Genomic DNA, 20,328 nt, shown 5'->3' on the forward strand with positions numbered 1-20,328 from the left:
ATCAGTGATTTATGACATTTTACAATGAGCACAATTCAATAAAACATTTTTGTTGTGAAATCCTCACTTATCTATACATTTTCAAAATCAACACTGATAAAGTATATACACTGCATCTCATTCCCCCCCAAAAAAAAAAAAACATTTCCCAGCTCAACATGTGAGAAAGATAAAAAATATACGCTATATTCAAATACTATGTCTATTAAATATAGTGGTTTGATATAAATAAAGGCCATATGTTTGACTGAATGGTGTGCAAGCCGTGGCTTCTGGTGGATCTGGACCTCGGCTGCTACCCCAACGCTGCTCAGCAGGCGTACCATGCTGCCCTTAACCCTGCTGCTGGTCCCCGCCTTAACCCTGCTGCTGGTCCCCCTCTTAACCCTGCTGCTGGTCCCCCCCCTAACCCTGCTGCTGGTCCCCCTCTTAACCATGCTGCTGGTCCCCCTCTTAACCCTGCTGCTGGTCCCCGCCTTAACCCTGCTGCTGGTCCCCCTCTTAACCATGCTGCTGGTCCCCCCCTTAACCCTGCTGCTGGTCCCCCCCTTAACCCTGCTGCTGGTCCCCCTCTTAACCCTGCTGCTGGTCCCCCTCTTAACCCTGCTGCTGGTCCCCCCCTTAACCCTGCTGCTGGTCCCCGCCTTAACCATGCTGCTGGTCCCCCTCTTAACCATGCTGCTGGTCCCCCTCTTAACCATGCTGCTGGTCCCCCTCTTAACCCTGCTGCTGGTCCCTCTTAACCATGCTGCTGGTCCCCCTCTTAACCCTGCTGCTGGTCCCCCCTTTAACCCTGCTGCTGGTCCCCCTCTTAACCATGCTGCTGGTCCCCCTTAACCATGCTGCTGGTCCCCCTCTTAACCATGCTGCTGGTCCCCCTCTTAACCATGCTGCTGGTCCCCCTCTTAACCCTGCTGCTGGTCCCCCTCTTAACCCTGCTGCTGGTCCCCCTCTTAACCATGCTGCTGGTCCCCCTCTTAACCATGCTGCTGGTCCCCCCCTTAACCATGCTGCTGGTCCCCCTCTTAACCCTGCTGCTGGTCCCCCTCTTAACCCTGCTGCTGGTCCCCCTCTTAACCATGCTGCTGGTGAATTGATTATAATTTTTATCTCTCACTTCAACGTATGTGTGTGCACCAAGCTGTGGTTACCTTGGTGTGGTAACCTATTATTCAGAACCATAATTCCAGAGTTTACCATTTATTAGAAGAAGCATTGTTGTATGCTTCTTTATCTTTAATAATATACTGGATTGGATATTCTCTGGCCAATACAGAAAGAACAATACATTATGTTGGGTCCAAAGTTTAATTTATATCAAAAAACATTATTTGGTTTTCAGTCTTTATCAAAAAACATGTGAATGTGTAAAAACATGAAAGTGTAAAAGCAAAAACAATTCAAGCTAACAAATAGGTGATATATGAACTTTTAGAATGATCAAAATTCTGTAGGACAGATTTATATTGGATACAATTCTCAAACCCCCCATACCCATAGATTACCAACAACAATGATAACAAAAGCATCAACACCAACAGCATTCAAATGCAAGATACCTAACCTTTCCAAAATATGACATATCTATGATAAAAAAAAACATTTTATAAACCAACTTGGTTGTTTAATTGTTGCATGTATTGAATGATACATTCTTATGGTATTACATTGTATCGATAGGTTTGAATAGCATCAGAGTTTGAGACAGGATGGAAAGACCACTAACCTCTTCATTTGAATGTTTTCATGGCAGCCTCAAAAGCTCCACAATGGATTCTCTCTTTAGTCTAGCAGGTCAGTGGAACCGAGGCATAACCTTTACACTATGGTGGTCTAGACTCAATACGATGGTGGTTGGTTTAGACTCCACGATTGTGGTCAAACCTTCCCACGATGGTGGTCTAAACTTCCAATGGCGATGGTCCGTTGCGTTGATCCTGTGTGTTCAGCTGCTTTGGCGGTGTTCCCCCGCCAGAGGGGGCTGTTGAGCCGTTCTGTATCCAAGCCGCTGTTACAAATCTTTGTATCCTTGTGAAGTGGTCAGACGGCTGGTTGGCCACCTGGGCTGAGGTGGAGCAGGGTGGGGGGGTAGCGAGGTGTTTCCTGAGCAGGGTGAGGGGAGGGTTCCTCAGTAGGGTGTACGCCAGCGCCCAGCGCTTCCTGGCTCTGCCGTGCACACCAGACTCTGGGTCGGGGATGGTCGGGGAGAGATTGGACAAGATGGATAAGGTTTGATGTAGTGGACTTAAGGCCCCCGATATACTTAAAATCGAATGAAATTGGTGTGTTCGCACAGACAAATTTAAACATTGCATTATTCAACACAAGTTCAACAGCCTATGAGAACACGGAAATTTAGTGCAAAGATTGTATGCGTCAGATGGACGGACAAGGTTGGATGTAGCAAAAAAACAAAACAACAAAATCCATGATCAAGAAATCAAAATATAAATATTTTTGTGTGATGGGAAGTATTATTCAAACAAACAAGTTACACACACACACACACACACACACACACACACACACACACACACACACACACACACACACACACCGAGGGTTGTATTACGGAACGGCTGGTAGGGGCCTGCTGCTTGTGGCTCCGGGGATCTGGACCACAGCAGGTTACAGAAGCACACCACCATCGGGTTGCCATGGTAGTGGTCTGCAAAGATCATGCCCACCCACCATGTATAGCCTAGAAACACAGCAGGAGAACCACATCATGAGCAGACACTAGGGTTTTAGATCATCCTGTCAACACCTCATCTGTACTACTGCATCCAGGGGAGCTCCAACACACGCTCACACACCCTATGGGTAACGGTCCATCCTCCTCATGAGAGGCAGCAGGGGAGCTACAGGTCTGAAACCTGACTCGCCGGTGACTGCTGGATGACGACTGGAAGACGACTAGCTGGCGACTGAATGACAAATGGAAGATAACTAGGTGGGGACTGAAAGATAACTAGCTGGTGACTGGAAGATAACTAGCTGGGGACTGGATTTTGACTGGAAGATAAATAGCTGGGGACTGGATGGTGACTGGAAGATAACTAGCTGGGGTCTGGCTGGTGACTGGAAGATAACTAGCTGGGTACTGGCGGTTGACATTTCTTCGCTGCCCTGGATGCAGTGCAATAAGAGATATCTGAATAGGGTTCTGCTCTCTATGAGCTTCATTGTGTTAACAGGAAGGACTGAGCCACCATCAAGAAGGCTAGAAAACCAACCACCACGACCACCACCACCACCCCTGTCCACACTGCAAGTATGTGGCTGGAGGATCAGCTTCTTCGCACACCGGAAGACCCATCAAGACACCAGAAGGACAATCACTCGACTCAGCTGGATCACCAATGAAGAGAGCAGCTTTTGGAAGATGGTGCTCATTTTACCATAGCATAGTGCAGTTTAGCACAGCTCAGTTTAGCAGAACTCAATTTAGCATAGCTCAGTGTAGCATAGCTCAGTTTAGCATAGCTCAGTGTAGCATAGCTCAGATTAGCATACATCAGTTTAGCATAGCACAGCATATCGTAGCACTGAGTAGCCTTGAACAGCATAGTTTAGCACAGCATAGCTAAGCACAGTAAAGCGTAGCCCAGCATAATGTAGCAAAGCAAAGTTTAGCACAGCATAGCGTAGCATAGCATAGAGTAGCACAGCATAGTTTAGTATAGCATAGTGTAGCACAGTATAGCGTAGCATAGCACTACTGTAGCGCAACCCACCCAGGTCCCTGTTCTCGTGTCCTTTGGGCATGATGGTGCGGTCAATGCGAGGCAGCAGCACCAATCCTACACTCAGGCTGACCAGCAGGCGCAGGATGCAGGCGCTCATCCCCAGCACCACGTTGTAGAAGAAGAAGAAGTAGCTGAAGCAGTTGAACGCTCTCCTGGGGACGAGAGCAAAAAGGCCTTGAGACGCTGGCTGTCTGCTCCCGCTGGGGGCGCCTCTCCAAACCAACAGCCCTCACCGGGGCGGTGAACAAATTGTACCCCTGGTTGGAGGGTTCAATGAGGATGGGACGTTTGGGGAGTGTGGGGCCAGAGCAACATTGAGTCAGTGTCTGGATGTTGTGGACGCTCCGGGCGGGCGCTGCTCACCTGTTGTTGAGGGCCAGAGGTTTGTCTTTCTCTGTTGTAGTCAGCTTATCCTGCAGGAAGAACATCTGGACAGTGTATACCTGCAGACAACCCACGGCCAAGAATACTGCCAAGCCCAGCCTGAGATAAAGGGTATCAGCGTTACGCATACACACATGCAATTACAGGTATGTATCCACCAATCCGTTAAAAAACCTGCCAGTAGGTCAAGAGTAGCGTTAGATGAGGGGACGTTACAATGAGTAGCCCAAAGTGATCAGTCTCTCCAGGATCTTGCCGTGCAGGATGGGAACGATAATTGTATATGAAAAGATCAGGATAGCCAGGAAGGTCACAATGTTAAAGATGACGTAACCTAGAAAAAAAACACACACATATAAGCTGCTATTTGTCTTGCTAAAACACATACATTAAACCAGCAACAATTAAAAGATGATTTCCCATACTTCAAAGGTTTGTTTGTTTATGAAACCACAAACTATTATCAGATATCCTTAAGCTGCACCTTTTGAACTATAAAGAAATATTTACCTTGTTCACTCAGCGGCCATCTTGAATTTGAAAAGATGCTGGGGGGGGGGGGGGGGCGTAAATCTGACATCCTACCTTGAATTCATTACTTCAAACTTTTTTTCTCCTTAATCCTTAGGCACACAACAATGGCCAACACAAACTCCGGTTTCAGCATCAGTAGCTGTTACAAACTGTCAAAAGAGCAGCTAACCGAATCCCCAGGAATGACTCGCCAGAGCCGTTTAAAAGGGGACATATTATGCCACCAGTGCCCTGTACTACGAACCTCGCTGAACATACCCAGGCTTTCTTGGGAAAACCTGGATCGACAGAGATGCAACGCGCAATCAGAGTTAAATGGTATTACGAAGCTCACTTAGGATTGAATTTGTCAATCCAGGTTTTCCGCTTTAGGTTCAATGCGCGTTCACATAAAAGGGGCGTTAATTGTGTCATTTTACTCACCTATACAAAGTGGATAGATCAAGAGCAGTATAATTCACTCAAGAGGAACAGATAGTTATAATGAACTCGTATGAGGAGTTTGTAAGTGAAAAGATTCTGCATAATGTCTCAAAAATAACTATGCCAAATTGCAGAATTGTTCACCATTAATCCCAATATTGATGATGATTTCAAAATGCAAAAGCAACGTCCAACCTGCCTTATTCTATAATTTAGGGAATTCACTTTAAATACACCCTATGTAAGAAGTGTTTCGCATATGTTTTCAGCCGCTGAGATGTAGTGGCGGTGGCGTAGTGGATTAGTATAAGACCCGAACGCCAGCGACCGGGGTTCAAATCTCAACGGCCCATAATCATGCCTTTTACCCTCATAGATGTGGTGCCAGCACGGCTTTGAGAACATGGGTTCAAGTTCGAAATAAGCACAAAAATATAATTCCATGTCCTTCAGTGAATAACTAATCCATATGACATAAGAATTGGGACTTTTTAAGCTTCACATAAATGCGCATCACTTGGGAGACGAACCCCGCACGGAGAAATCTACCACTCTCACGGACACACACTGCACAACAGTAAGTATTGTCTACATAGTCCAACAAGGACGATTAAATAGCGAATACCCTCTAATGAGAACCTGTTCCTCTCATAAAGAATATTCTCAGGCAATGCCAAGGGATCTGTCCCGAAAGACATTCTGTCGGAGAGACCCTCTACGATACGGGCTCCGAGGTCCACGGGAACACCCACAAATGGTGACGACATTGTCAAAGGAGGGGCTAGGAAGCTGCGAACGTCGACCTAAGCCGATAGTCTTAGCTGAAAACTGAAAACCTGCTCCCGACCAGGTTTGGTTGAGGGCATAAGTCACCATGGTGATACAGCGACGCTAAAAGAGATCAACTTTCGTGTCACAGCTAACCCAGGCTTTGAGTGCAACATACCTCGCTAACCCACTAATGGAGGTTCGTATTACAGGGCACTGGTGTGAGTGTGATTAGCTGTTGCAAGCCGTTTTGAAAATGTGCAGCTTCTGACGTCAGAGGTGGGTGTGTCCACCTAGATGTGTGCTGGATAGATCAGTTTACCAGTGAGCTTACCCAGTGGACTGGAGCAAATGTTGCTCATCTATCCGTCATACATCCAGGTGGACACGCCCACCTGTGATGTCAGAGGCTGCACATTTTCAAAACGGCTTGTAATGGCTAATCACACTCACCTGGTGGTTTAATATGGCCCCTTTAAATTCTAGATGGCCACCGAGTGAATACAACCATCTATAGACTTTTCTTTTTTTATGTGTGATGAATGCCATACCCCATAACGTGTAAGCGATTTGATACCCAGAGTATCTTGCAATGGCAGCCTGTAAGAAAAAAAACAAGATCAACCTAAAATGTTTTTATTTATTCTGACACAAGGCCTGTGTGAGTGTGTGTGTGAGCGTGCGTGTGTGTGAGTGTGTGTGTTAGCACGGGTGTGTTTGTGTGAGCGTGTGTGTGAGCACTTTGCTCACCATACTAGAAGCAGGGTTGATATTCTTGCGGAACTTCTCAGGGAGGAAGCCCCTCTGCCCCCTCCACAGCCTCTTCATATGCTTCCTGTTACAACAACCACCCCCCCCCCCTTGGTCAGTACAGGACCCCACAAGATCACATGGTCAGTACAAGACCCCGCATGGGCAGTACATGACACTGGATGGTCAGTACTAACCCAACATGGTCAGTACTGACCAAACATGGTCAGTACTAACCTGACATGGTCAGTACTGACCTGACATGGTCAGTACTAACCCAACATGGTCAGTACTAACCTCACATGGGTTACATTACATTTTGTCTTTAAGAAGGTCGTCTCATATCTAGCTGTGGTGAGTCTTGAAGCTAAGAATTATAGTGTTTGGCATTGCAATTGGTTGTACTAACTTTAACCCTAGTTTCTGCAGTGTTGGTTTTTGCTGTGTTGTTGTTGATAGTAAGGTCGTTGAGTCTAGTTTCGGTCACAAGGTGTGAACAATAGGCTTGATTGACTGGGCGGAGCTAAGGCTGCCTGAGCTACCACGTGCATTTAAAGGCTAAGTGTTAGTAGCGTCAGCTTTAGCGTCAGGACCCGGGAAACAAAGACTAAGGAAGTCTCTCTGTGGGAGTCCCTGGAGGAAGACCTTAGAGGCCACTGTATTGTAGTTATGTGTCGTACTTCAATTATCGTTAGAATCTCTACTCATAGACGACGCCACAATAGATCCTCTGCTCGGCGTCGTAACCCATCCAATCTATGCCATTTACCCACCCTTGCCATCACTGACCTTGAAGTGATGGGAGGACTCTGGAATTGCCAGTCAGCGGTCAAAAAGGCAGACTCTATTTCGGCACACGCGTCCCTCACTACCCTCCATTTCCTGGCCCTGACAGAGACCTGGATCACTCCAGAGAACTCTGCCACTCCTGCTGCCCTTTCCACTGTTTACTCATTCTCACACACCCCTAGACCTTTGGGGCGAGGAGGAGGGACCGGACTCCTCATCTCTCCGATGTGGTCCTATCAGGTCCTTCCACTAGAACACTTGGCCAGATCTGCATTTGAACTCCACGCTGTCACTGTCACCCTTCCTATTAATCTCTTCATTGTGGTAATCTACCGTCCCCCTGGTCCCCTTCGTGACTTCTATGACGAAATGGATGCCCTTCTCAGCTGCTTTCCTGAAAATGGCACACCACTCGTTATACTTGGCGACTTTAACATCCTGCCAGAGAAGTTGCACTCACCTGAATTAACCAACGTTTTTGCCACCTTTGACTTAACACTATCCCCTTCTCCTCCCACACACAGGGCAGGGAACTGGCTTGACCTGATATTCACAAGGTCATGTGGCACCTCTGCTCTCTCCATTACCCCACTCCCCGTGTCTGACCATCACTTTGTTGCTTTTTCTCTGCCCTTAAAGTCCTCTCCCCCCCTCCTCTCTAGTCCCCACATTGTCACCACCCGCCGCAACCTCAAAACTCTCTCTCCCTCTACGTTTGCCTCAACTGTTCTGTCTTCACTACCTTCTATTGAACAATTCTCTCAACTATCCACAGAGGAATCCTCTGACACTCTACTATCCTCCCTCTCCTCCTCTTTGGACTCCCTCTGTCCCTTCCACTCCAGACCGGCGCGATCTTCACCCCCCCCCTCCTTGGCTGTCTGAATATCTGTGGACCCATAGAGCAGAGTTGCGGGCAGCTGAGAGGAAATGGAAGAGATCAGACTGTCCTGACGTCCTGTCCTGATCTATCTCACTATCTCTTTCTTCTCTCTGATTTCACCTCCACTGTGTCAACAGCCAAATCTGCCTTCTACCGGACCAAAATTAACTCCTCTGCCTCAAACCCCAGGAAACAGTTTTCCTTGTTCTCTTCCCTCCTCAACCCTCCCTCCCCTCCTCCTCCTTCCTGCCTCACTGCTGATGACTTTGTTACCTACTTTACCCAGAAAGTAAAGGACATTAGCTCCTCTTTTATCACTGCCACCATCCTCCCTCCCCCCACCCCCACCTCTGTCTTTACCCAATTCATCCCTCTCACCTCAGACGAGGTCAACAGAATTATAACATCTAACCATGCCACCACCTGCCCCCTTGACACTATCCCTTCCTCCTTCCTCCAGGCTGTGTCAAACGACATCCTGCCATTTCTCACCGCACTTATTAACTCCTCCCTCACTTCTGGCATTGTTCCAACGTCTTTCAAGACTGCCAGAATAAAGCCTCTCCTCAAAAAACCAACCCTTGATACCACTGACATCCAGAATTACAGACCTGTATCTCTTCTTTCATTCCTCTCTAAAACATTGGAACGTGCCGTCGCTAACCAACTGTCCTCCTATCTCTCATCTAACAACCTGCTTGACCCTCACCAGTCAGGCTTCAAAAAAGCCCACTCCACTGAGATGGCTCTCCTCGCGGTGACTGAGTCCCTCCGTGCGGCCAGAGCCTCGTCCCTCTCATCGGTTCTCATTCTCCTTGACCTGTCTGCAGCATTTGACACTGTGAACCAACAGATCCTCCTCGCCACTCTCGCCGAACTTGGCATAGCTGAATCTGCCCTTTCCTGGTTCACATCCTACCTGATGAGTCGCACTTATCAGGTAACATGGAATGGCTCCTTGGTCAAACCTTGCACGCTTGATACAGGTGTCCCTCAAGGCTCTGTACTGGGGCCTCTTCTGTTCTCCCTCTACACCAGATCTCTGGGCTCTGTAATTACATCCCACAGCTTTTCCTATCACTGCTATGCTGACGACACTCATCTGACAAAGCCCTGATTGCAACACGCATATCTGAATGTCTGGCAGAAGTCAGCACCTGGACAACTGCCCATCACCTGAGGCTTAACCTCAACAAGACTGAGCTCCTCCTAATACCAGGGAAAGATTGCCCACACATGGACTTACTGGTCACTGTTGAGAACATCACTGTATCTCCTTCTCCAACTGCCAAAAACCTTGGTGTAGTGTTGGACAATCAGTTATGCTGCACCGCAAACATCACTGCGGTGGCCCGATCCTGCAGATTTGCACTTTACAACATCCGCAGGATCTGGCCCTTCCTCACAAGGGAAGCAGCTCAGCTTCTAGTCCAATCACTGGTCATCTCCTGCCTCGACTACTGCAACTCGCTCCTGGCTGGACTCCCTGCCTCTGCGATTAAACCCTTGCAGCGCATCCAGAATGCGGCAGCGCGCCTCGTGTTCAACCTACCAAAGTTCTCATGTAACCACCTTCTTCCGAGACCTCCACTGGCTCCCTGTAATAGCTTGCATCAGATTCAAGATGATGGTACTGGCATACAATGCAGTCGATGGAACTGCCCCTGCCTACCTCCAAGCATTAGTAAAGCCACACACCCCAGCTCGATCCCTCCGCTCAACTACCTCAGCTGGACGTCTGGTACCGCCATCGCTAAGAGCAAGCAAAGGTCGATCAGCGAAGTCACAACTTTTCTCTGTTTTGGGACCTCAGTGGTGGAACGAGCTCCCTACCGATGTCAGGATCGCAGAGTCGCTCACCAGCTTCCGCAAAAGACTCAAAACTCACCTGTTCAGAGTTCCCCTCGACTCTGCATAGAAACCAATGCACAGCCACTATTGAATGTTGTACGTCCTGGCACTTGTACATTGCACTTATTCAAGGTACTTAATTGTGTAGTATCTACAGTAGCTGCTATCTTTGCTTTACACGGGGAATGGGTTAGCCTAGCGATTGTAATACTTGCACTTGGTTCTATGAACATCTTTACTGTACCAACAGCGATATATTGTTTCACTTCTTATGACAAATGTACTTATTGTAACAAATGCACTTATTGTAAGTCGCTTTGGATAAAAGCATCTGCTAAATGCCCTAAATGTAAATGTAAACATGGTCAGGACTGACCCGTTAGGTCAGTACAGGACTAAACACGCCCAAGCTTGGAAAAGCCTTTAGGCGTGCAGAGGCTGATGAGCTACCTGTAACACACCAGGACGTGGAAGATGTAGACCAGGGAGATGAGGCAGGCTGTGATGGAAGCCATCATCCATGACTCTGAAGAAATAAACACAGCCACATTCCTTAAGTACAGTCAATAAAATAAAAATCGGGGTGTGTGTGTGTGTGTGTGTGTGTGCGCGGAGGACTCACTGCGTGCGATGATGGCAAACTCCTTTATTGAGGCAAACTGGAACTGATCCAGAAACTTGTCCAAAAAATCAAAGACTTCCTGGCTCAACGCGTACGAATAGTGCACCAGCTGATGGACACAAACATGTCTTATAACCAGAATGAACGAGCAAGGCAGACGGACAGGCAAATACCTTCTGTTCAAGATGTAGTCAGACGGACAGAGCGAAGGGATAAGTAGATTGACGAAAAGGAAGACAGGAACGAAGACAGACATGTGTGTGACAGTCCTCACAGTGTAGAGGCCTATGAGGCTGATAATGGTGGTTCCTATTAGTCTGTTGGGGAACCTGAAGTGTGGGTCCCACTTGTACACCCTCCTTTGGAACCAACTTTCCCTGCTGTCACACACACACACATACACAAAAAATTAGACTTCGCAGTGATCATTTCTTTGCACATTTACAAGTGGATGTGTGAACGTGTGCGTCCGAGCGTGTGTGTGTGTATGTATGTACCCAGGAGGAGGCGGTTTCCGTAGCAACCTCTTGACATATTGGACATGGTGTTCAATCACCTCCCCTGTAACCTGGACAGCACATTAAAACAAGATGTTGTGACCCTCTAGAAGCAGACGCCACCCTAGCCTATTTACGCTTTTAAACTTACAGTCCTCTGACCGCATCCGGTCACCATTCCTCCCCTGTGACACCTTGTGACACCACGTTTGATGGTTGCGTGTGTTTGTTTTCTGTCCGTCAATTGACTTCCTCCCCTGATCCTCTGCACACCTGCTCATCGTCTGCAATCATCTCCACCACGCCCGCCACCGCCGGACGGTTGGGACCTTGTTTGTAACCCTACCTTGTTTGTCTGTGTCTAGATCCGTGACACATCCATAGTGGTGAACTACACTCATAGATCTGTAAAAAATCTGTTATTTGTATTGATCATTATCTCCATAGAAGTCGGCGCCAGGCCAATGCCTACTTCTGGCCCTGTGGTATGTGAATATAGGTTGCTATTAACATGACGGTGGGCCGCTGTATTGCAACAGTTTTGTTTCGGGTACACACTTTCTCCAAATGAGTGACAGCATACTTTTAGTTCAATGCATGCATATTCATGTCGTAGCTGATGTAAATAGTTTTGTTGACACTATTTTGTCTTTTTTTCGTTTTTTTTGTGTATTTTTCAGCTTCTTTGATTCGCTAGTTGTCTTGTGTAAAATGATCTTTACTCCTGGTTACCTGATTCTGTGGGTGTCCTTGCACAGTTTTGACCAATATGAGGAAGAAGCGACCCAGGAGAAAGCAGAAGGATAGGATGGCCGGCAATAACCATATCAGCTTCTCATACCTAACAGAAAACTACACACAAACAAAGTGTGTCACAGTAATGGTTGAAACATTCAGGTGAATAGTTACGTAACTGTATGAATAGTGGAAGTTACATGACCATATGAATTAGGTAATGGTAAACTGACAACATGAATCGTTGAACCTGAATGTATTAATGGCTGAATAGTTACCAGACTGTATGAATGGGTGAATAGTTACCTAACTATGTGAATATCTACCTGAATGAATGGGTGAATAGTTACCTGACTGTATGAATGGGTCATTATTTATCTGGCAGTATGAATAGGTTAATAGTTGACTGTATGTACAGGTGAATAGTTACCTGAATGTATGATGGATGGGTGAATAATTTATTGTCAGTATGAATGGGTGAAGAGTTATCTGACTTTATGAATGGGTGAAGAGTTACCTGACCATATGAATGGGGGAATAGTCACCTGAATGTGTGGACAGATGATTAAAAGCGCGAGCATGACACTAAGCCTGCAGTAAAAGAGACAAGGCAGGTAAGTGTAAAGTTTGCTAACATGCTAGGCTAATGCTTCAAAGATGAATGGCAGGGTAGAGTTTAGTATAGGGGAGCGCATCTATGTTCCCTGCTTTGTATGTGACCATAGGACCCTGTGAGCAAATCTTTTTTTCGTAGGATGGCAGGGGCAAGTACCGCCTTTTTTGCCTCTGATTCGCCTGTGATCGGTTAGAATGTCTCTCCTCCGATTGGTTATGGTTAGGGTTAGGTTTAGGGTTAACCCTAACCCTAACCCTAAACCTGACCCTAACCCTTTGCACCCGGGGAACATAGGACCTGGGGAACATAGGGATGACCCCTAGTATAGCTAGCTTACATGCTAGGCTAATGCTTACAACTAGCTAACATGCTAGGCTAATGCTTCTATGAATAGACGGATAGATGAATGGATGGTTAGCAGACTAGCAGGTTAGAGTGTAGACTAGGGAATTGCCAGCTAGCACTCTAGGCTAATGCTTTAGAAATGGATGTTGGTTACAGTTAGCTAGAGTGTTGAGCAAGGCTAAACTAATATTCTAGGCTAATGCCTCAGAGATGGAGGGTTACCAGGCTAGAGTGTAGAATATTCCCAAAACAGCTCCAACTCCCCTAGCAGGTGTAGAAAGGCATGCGAAGAAGGGAAAGTAGACTAGCCCCACCTCGAACGCTCCAAGAAGGAGCACAAAGGCTGGAAAACAAACAGACATATTAGAGTGTCAGGAAAATCTAATCTAATCTAGTCAAACACAATCCATCATCATCAAATCCATCAAAATACATTCCACAGTAATTGGATATAATCCAGTCTTATTAAATTCACTCTAATTTAATTCAGTAATATTCAATCCACAATAATGATTACAATGAATTGAATATTACTAGATTAGTTTAATATAATTCAATTCAATCTATTCTAATACAATCCAGTGATATTCAACTATACAAATCTACTTGAACATTAAAAAATATATTAACCAGTAATTTTGAATCTAATCTACCCTAATGTAACATTATCTAATCTGTCTTCCAGAATGCGAGAAGGGAGAGGGGCGTGTCTTCCAGAATGAAAGAGGAAAAGGGGGTGTGTCCTCCAGAATGGAAACAGAGAGGGGGCGTGTCTTACACTGGGCCCAGGCCGGAGCATGAAAGAGGATGTGTTGCTTGGAGAACAGCAGGAAGACCGCGCGGGAGGAGGCGCCAAAGGCAAACCCGTAGGACCAGCGGTTGCTCAGGCTGTTCATCGCCTCCAGAGGCCTATAACACAGAACATCTCCATCACTCTGAGGCATTACCATGGCCTTCATTAAGTTACCATAGCAACAGAACATCCCTCTGAGGCATTACCTTGACCCTCATTAAGTTACCATAGCAACCGAACATCTCCATCACTCTGAAGCATTACCAGGGCCTTCATTCAGTTGTGCTAGCTTCATGTGAATGCTGGGTGTCAGGTGGCGTTGGGACTTACACCGCGATGCCAAAGCGCCCCGCCACGAAGGGCAGCCGCTGCTCCATGGCCCAACGGCGCTCCCTCTTCTGGAAGAAGGACAGCACCATGATGATCACCACCTGGGCCGTCAACAACACAAGGGACAGGAAGCTGAATAGAAGAAGTGTGAGGATGGACATTTTATGGTCACGGTTAAGGGTTGGTCAGGATTTGGGCATTTCCTTCTTTTGTGGTCTTTCCCGCGGTTGGACAAGCCTAACCGCAATGAGTTGAGTTGAGTTGGAGTTGAGTCACACTGCTCTTGTCTCGACCCGGGATGGACCTCAACAGGAGAAAAGTCTCAAATCTTAACTAACACTTTAAAGATCCCATGGCATGAAAATTTCACTTTTCAACATTAAAATGAGTTCCCCTAGCCTACCTATGCTCCCCCAGTAGCTAGAAATTGGGTGTAAAACGAGCACTAGACATTCTGCTCCGCCTTTGAAAAAACGAAAAAAAATGGAATTTTCCCTGTATGTCGTCATAAGGGGAGATGCCACCTCCCCTTTCTCTGCCTTGCCAGCCCAGAGAATTTGGCCTGCCAATGAGATACGACTGTGCGAGTGCCGTGTGTGTGTGTGTGTGTGTGTGTGTGCGATTACACACACTGTAACGCAAGTGTTGTACACTTCTTTGTTATTTGGATAACCATTCTGCTGTTGGTATTATGCCGCATAACACGTCGGTTCTTTGACGTCTCTGGTATTTTCACAACGAGACTGATAGTGGGGTTATCTCAGCCATGGTTGAGAAGGAATTGGGGGGAAAGGAACTTTGGCTTTGACTCCCTGAAGTACATGAACCACGACATGGAGGAGAAAGGGATTTTTGCCCGCGAATGTCTCCCGCTTGAGCTCCGCTTCCCGCTGCCGAGGGACCACCGCCTCGGTGCTGCCCGCTGCAGGAAGCGGTGGTGCCTAAGCGCTGCCCGCTGCCGAGGCGGTGGTCCCTCAGCAGCGAGGCTCCAGCGGGAGACAACCGCGGTCAACAATCCTGGGCAACAATCCCTTTTTCCTCCATGTCGTGGTCCAGTCTACTTCAGATTGATGTGGACATGGAAGACAGAAAACAGAAAACAGAGCACATGGTACCGAGGCCGCAAGCTGCTCAGGGCCACACCCCCACCCTCCTCCTTGACCCGCCTCTCTCCTCCTCATTTGCGTTAAAGCTACAGACACCAAAATGGCGTGTTTGGGGAAAGCCCAATGTGCGACTGGCTCGTAGTGGCTGTAATTCTGCACCACGGCTGAATTTCGGGAAGGTCTTAAAATACAGTGTTAGGGGCCCACTAATATCTATATTAAAGCATCCATAAAGTAGCATGCCATGGGACCTTTAGAGTTTAGGGTTAAGGTAAGCAAACTGACAGCATGGTTAGGGTTAGGGTTAGGGCATTGTCTACTGGGTTAGGTTAAGTTAAAGGTAGGGTTTGGGTACTGACAGATGGTTAAGGGTTAGGGTAAAGGGTTAGGGGCCAGGTTTAAGGTAGAATTGGGGTACTGACAGCTGGGTTAGGGTTAAGGGTTAGGATATAGGTAACGGTACAGACAGCTGGGTTGGGATAAGGTAGGGTTAACGGTTAAAGGTTAAGGTAGTGTTCGGCTACTGACAGCTAGTTTGGGGTTAGGGTTAAAGGTTTAGAAAGGGTTAAGCATCAAGATAATGGTTAGGATACTCACAGCTGGGATCAGGCAGAGGTGAATCACCAACTGCTCCTCAATGTTGCTCCTACAGTTAACGTCAGGGACCCTGTTGAAACACAACCCAGCATCAGACCACTGTATCATCAGCATCATCTTTATTATTATTACTATTTTTATTATCATTGTCATTATTATTGAAGTTGTATTTTATTCTACAACTGTTCTGTTTTTTTACTGGTGTGGCAACTGAATTTCCAGTCCAGGACCGTTAAAGTTTAGCTTAAAGTTTATCCATCCTATCACATTGACCAGTGGCGAAGCTAGACCTTTTTTGGGTGGGCTCAAGCCCACCCAAAACTTGCCTTAGTCAACCTACCCTATCGTTTCGTCCTCAAATCTAATATTCAACCGTTTTTTTACACAAGCAATGAGCGGATGGATGCTGTACACTAATGCACAGCCTCAAACGGGCTAGTGAAATCGAGTGCAACCTTCCTGCAGGAATCTCTTACCTCTGATTGGTGGGTGGGCGTCTCCTGTTTGACAAAACCAAAAATGCAGCACGAGCGCACCTTACATGGTTTCTGCTGTTTTGTCTGTCAAAGAGGCTAGCTAGTCTTTATCAGAAAATCCACGATTTCCAGCTGTGTTATAACATGACCAGGTAATAATAATAATAATCATTTTAAAACCGTGACATAATCTGTCAGATGTCTATTATATGACAGTTGACCACAAGGCGATTCTATCTATGCCTCTTCTTGAATTGCTTCATCTTTTAGTCGGCAAAGGCTTGTAATGGTGCGTAGCATGATAAGCATGATAAGGTGCAAGGAGCAGAAAAAGTTGACATGGGTGCTAATTTTCAGTTGAAAAAAATAAAAAATACTATGAGACTCATAAAAACGCCCTCAGCTGATAGAAGGTGTCAGGGGGGTCTCGAGCAGCAGAGGGGACTTAGTGTCTTATTTAATTATTTATTTTAATAAGTTACTTATTTTATTTCAATTTTAAATAAACATAATACCAAGGGTCAGACGTTTTACCAGCATTTTGTTGTTACAAAGTCATGACAGAGGGACTTGGTGTCTTTATTCACGCTTGAAAGATGAACATATATTTTTTTTTTTTGAAAGGGAATAAGCTGATGAAGCTGACAAGTGACCAATGTTTACTGTTTAAAAATATTTTGAATTAAATTTAAACCCCAGTGAATCATTTGCTCTTGTTTCTCTGTTTTGAGATTCACACAGACTTAGCAGTCTTGTTTAAATGTTACAAAATTTAGTTAATAAACTGAACTTGGAAATTGTTTTAAGTTGTTGCAGATGTTATCTCCGCTAATTTTATTAATCTATTTGATAATAAGGTGATTGTATGCAGAATGCTGGTGCCAGCAACTCATACAGTTGTTTTGTCAAGATAAATAAATAAATATTAGCAGGTTCTCAATAGTAGGCTATTTCAATTCAGGGAGGGCGCGAAAAAATGTCTGTCTCCTAGGGGGGAATGAAATAATTGAGAACCACTGGTCTAGAACATGTTGTGCTTGTTGATTAGCTTATGTTGTTATGGCAATGAAAACGCCCTCAGCTGATGTGAGACAACATAGTTTAGTGCTCCCGAAATTGTGGTCTGTTTCTCATAGTATTAGGCTAGTACATGTTGTACTTGTTGATTTGTTTGCGTCACAAGTTTTATAAAAATGTATGTTGATACAACTTATAAAATTGTTTGGGTCCATGAAAGTGAGGCGACATAATTTAGTGCTCCCAAAATAGTGGTCTGTTTCTCATATTATTAATATAGTACATGTTGTACCAATGTGTATCAGTAACTGTGTGAATAAAAAAAAAGGAGGAAATATGGTCATTTTTGAGTGAAACTTACACAAAGGAAATTTAATATACCTCAAATTTGTTATTACAGTTCACATCCATTTGATTATTCCTTCATCCAAACAGTCTTTTTTCCTTTAATCGCTTTAGTGGTTCAGAACAGCATTATTTAGCTGACACTGCCAGCTATTGACTTAGACATACAACAGCACAGTAACTAAGAAAATAAAGGTCTTGGAATAAACAAATCTTGGACAGGACAAAATAAAAATAATGGATAATACAATACTACATAATACTACATTTACAAAAGTGTTGTCTATAACTCAGATAAAAGGGTTAAGTTATAAACAATTAATTTCTTCTTTAAGAGCTAGAGACTAGCCAAAATGTGTTTAATCCTTTCCTCTGGGATGAAATACTCATTGGTATTATGAGTTTAACTGAGGTTAAACTGTTACAAAAATGAATCGCCCCTGACGTTGACAATAATTAATCTCCAACACTTTGTATTCTATTGTTGGAGTCATTCAACCACCGAGCACAGTTTATGGCTGGTTCAGACTACACGATTCTCAGATATTCCTCCACGATTTAACATGTCACACTTTACGATCACAGAGCCAGGAAATCGGGCCTTGTCTCGTCGGAAGACTGGCCACACTACAAGCGATGCGACGCTCTCTACTTTGTATCGTTCACGTTTGCAAGATATTTAGAAAATCGAAGGTTTAGAACTGACATGAATGCTTTTTACATTTTTGTCATAAAGGTTACGCTTGCTTAAGTGTAGTTTGAAAAATGCAGACCCTGCCGGCGACTTTTATTGGTTACTGCTGCAATTTTGTCCCGCACACGGACGCTGTGCCTCATACGGATCACTTTTGCTACACATGTACCACCTAGACGTGTTGCAAAACTACCTCCAAAAAAATAAGTTGTAACGATGGACTTGTGCTCGCTCATTAAAATGCTGAATCAACATAGCGTTCTGTATCATTTTATTTGTGAGGAATTTTTGTCCACAGATGTTCAACTTATGATGCATTAGTTCACATTTGGGTTTACGAATGCACAAATTTTGGGCATGTTCTCAGATTATGAAACACGGGTGTGCGGATGTGTTTTGCACCAACTGCGCTGCAATGATTGTAGCAAAAGTGTCAATTGCATGACTCTTAGAAGTGATGCACAGGATAGCATGTGTGCACCACAGACTTGCGAACTCGTAGACCCTATTTTGTGTTTACAATGGTAGAAAAAATATTTACGACTTCAAATGTACTGTAACACATTTGTGACTTTAGAGTACACATGCAAAATAAATATTTACGACCTCAAATTTACTGTTTCACATTTGTGACTTTAGTTTACGCATGCTAAAGACTTTTGCTACAATAATACCTTCATACGAGGGCGTCGGTTCGGTTACAGCTTTGGTAGAGACGAAGTGAGGCGTTACATTTCGCAGGGCGTTTACCGCAAATAAAGTTTTGGTGGTTGGCTTCAGAATCAGGGGATCATGGGTTCCCATTATTTCAAAACCACTAAAGCCTAGACAGGGTCTTCATACCAAGAATTTTGAGTTATTTATTGCCATACACAATATTGTACACGAAACACCATTACTCAATCAACGTGTATTGGGAGTTTACGGCTATCTTTGAGAAATATTGGCGTTTCAGGGGAAATAAAAAATATGCATACAGCTGAGATGTGTTGGGCGGGTGAATGTCTGCAACGACTCCCTTCACACCAGCCTCCACCTTAAACAAATACTTCAGCCAGACCATATGATCATATATAACACATTTCTGACTATTCCTTGAGAGAAGAGGTAAACAACAGAAAGTCAATCTCAGCACGACTCACGGCCGAAACCGTAAGAAGAGGTTAGTGACTTAACCTTGATCTTCAGGTGGACACACTGCCTCATCCGTAGCGTCTCATGTTTGCTGAGCAAAAAGTGCTTGGTAATGGGTCAATCTGTGGTTTCTCCCACGGTGAGGAGGGGGCGCTATCAAAGCGCTGGGAAGACCGAGATAACAACTTTTAATATTTAACAAGACTCAAATACTCACTCTGTTGGCGTTGTATTCATGGCTGCGTTAGGTTATGTTCTTACTTCCGTCAAGTTGGAAAGAAAATTGGCAGATTCGGAGTTTGCGGTTCAATAGATCATCAGTGAAACATCGTTGCGACACAAATGACACCTCTAGCTAAATGTAGTGACCTAGAGAACCAGCTACAACCTTGCTTTCATCAAAACGAGCCGTCTTTAGAGAACGGTGAATTGCATTGTCTTCTATGAGCTGTCGGCTTTCAGCGGCGAGTTTAGGGACCGTCTGCAAAGTGCAAAACTGAAAACGACCACAATGGTCAAATTTCAATAGCGTCGCCATTATTGACTCTAGAGCCCCAAAACTTGTTCCATATAGGCATGGCCTCTATATGGTCTTAGTGCAACCTTTAGTTTGGAAAAATATATCTCCTCTTACTTTTGAGGAGTTTTTGTTTGCAACAATTTCAATTGCGTCGCCATTGTTGACTCTAGAGCTCCAAAACCTTTTCCAAATAGGCGTGGCCTCTATATGGTCTTACCTTTGGTTTTGAAGAATATATCTCCTCTTATTTTTGAGGAATTTTTATTTAGCCAAAATTTTTATAGCGTCGCCAATATTGACTCCAGAGCCCCACAACTCTTTACATATAGGCACAGCCTCTATAATGGTCTTACTACAACCTTTAGTTTTG

The 20,328-nt window shown here is 45.1% G+C and overlaps 1 protein-coding gene across 2 annotated transcripts; it reads right to left on the reverse strand.

Moving 5' to 3' along the window:
* Nucleotides 1-1,300: 1,300 nt before the first annotated feature.
* On the reverse strand, nt 1,301-19,896 carry stra6l (STRA6-like). 2 transcript variants are annotated; one of them, XM_079729744.1, is made up of 18 exons: nt 19,656-19,896; nt 15,773-15,842; nt 14,070-14,170; nt 13,725-13,855; nt 13,169-13,289; nt 12,531-12,576; nt 11,983-12,102; nt 11,251-11,321; nt 11,028-11,133; nt 10,754-10,862; nt 10,582-10,657; nt 6,609-6,693; nt 6,410-6,458; nt 4,350-4,467; nt 4,113-4,232; nt 3,738-3,901; nt 2,573-2,701; nt 1,301-2,185 (listed from the first exon to the last, which is right to left on the reverse strand). In XM_079729744.1, the coding sequence occupies exons 1-18, from the start codon at nt 19,673-19,675 to the stop codon at nt 1,902-1,904; spliced, it is 1,920 nt and encodes a 639-aa protein (XP_079585870.1). In that variant the 5' UTR covers nt 19,676-19,896; the 3' UTR covers nt 1,301-1,901. The 2 variants fall into 2 exon arrangements, with proteins under 2 accessions (XP_079585870.1, XP_079585869.1); XM_079729743.1 differs by having other exon boundaries at nt 2,558-2,701.
* Nucleotides 19,897-20,328: the final 432 nt, after the last annotated feature.

The sequence above is a fragment of the Pollachius pollachius genome (assembly GCF_949987615.1).
Source record: "Pollachius pollachius genome assembly, chromosome: 2".
Taxonomy (NCBI): domain Eukaryota; kingdom Metazoa; phylum Chordata; class Actinopteri; order Gadiformes; family Gadidae; genus Pollachius; species Pollachius pollachius.

Excerpts from the sequence above, each read along its gene's own strand:
- stra6l (XM_079729743.1), bottom strand. The coding sequence starts at position 19,675 with ATGAATACAACGCCAACAGA. Across the intron at positions 13,290-13,724 it reads TGCTCCGGCCTGGGCCCAGT|CCTTTGTGCTCCTTCTTGGA; the intron begins GTAAGACACGCC and ends TTTGTTTTCCAG. Across the intron at positions 4,233-4,349 it reads ATCACTTTGGGCTACTCATT|GCTGGGCTTGGCAGTATTCT; the intron begins GTAACGTCCCCT and ends CCTTTATCTCAG.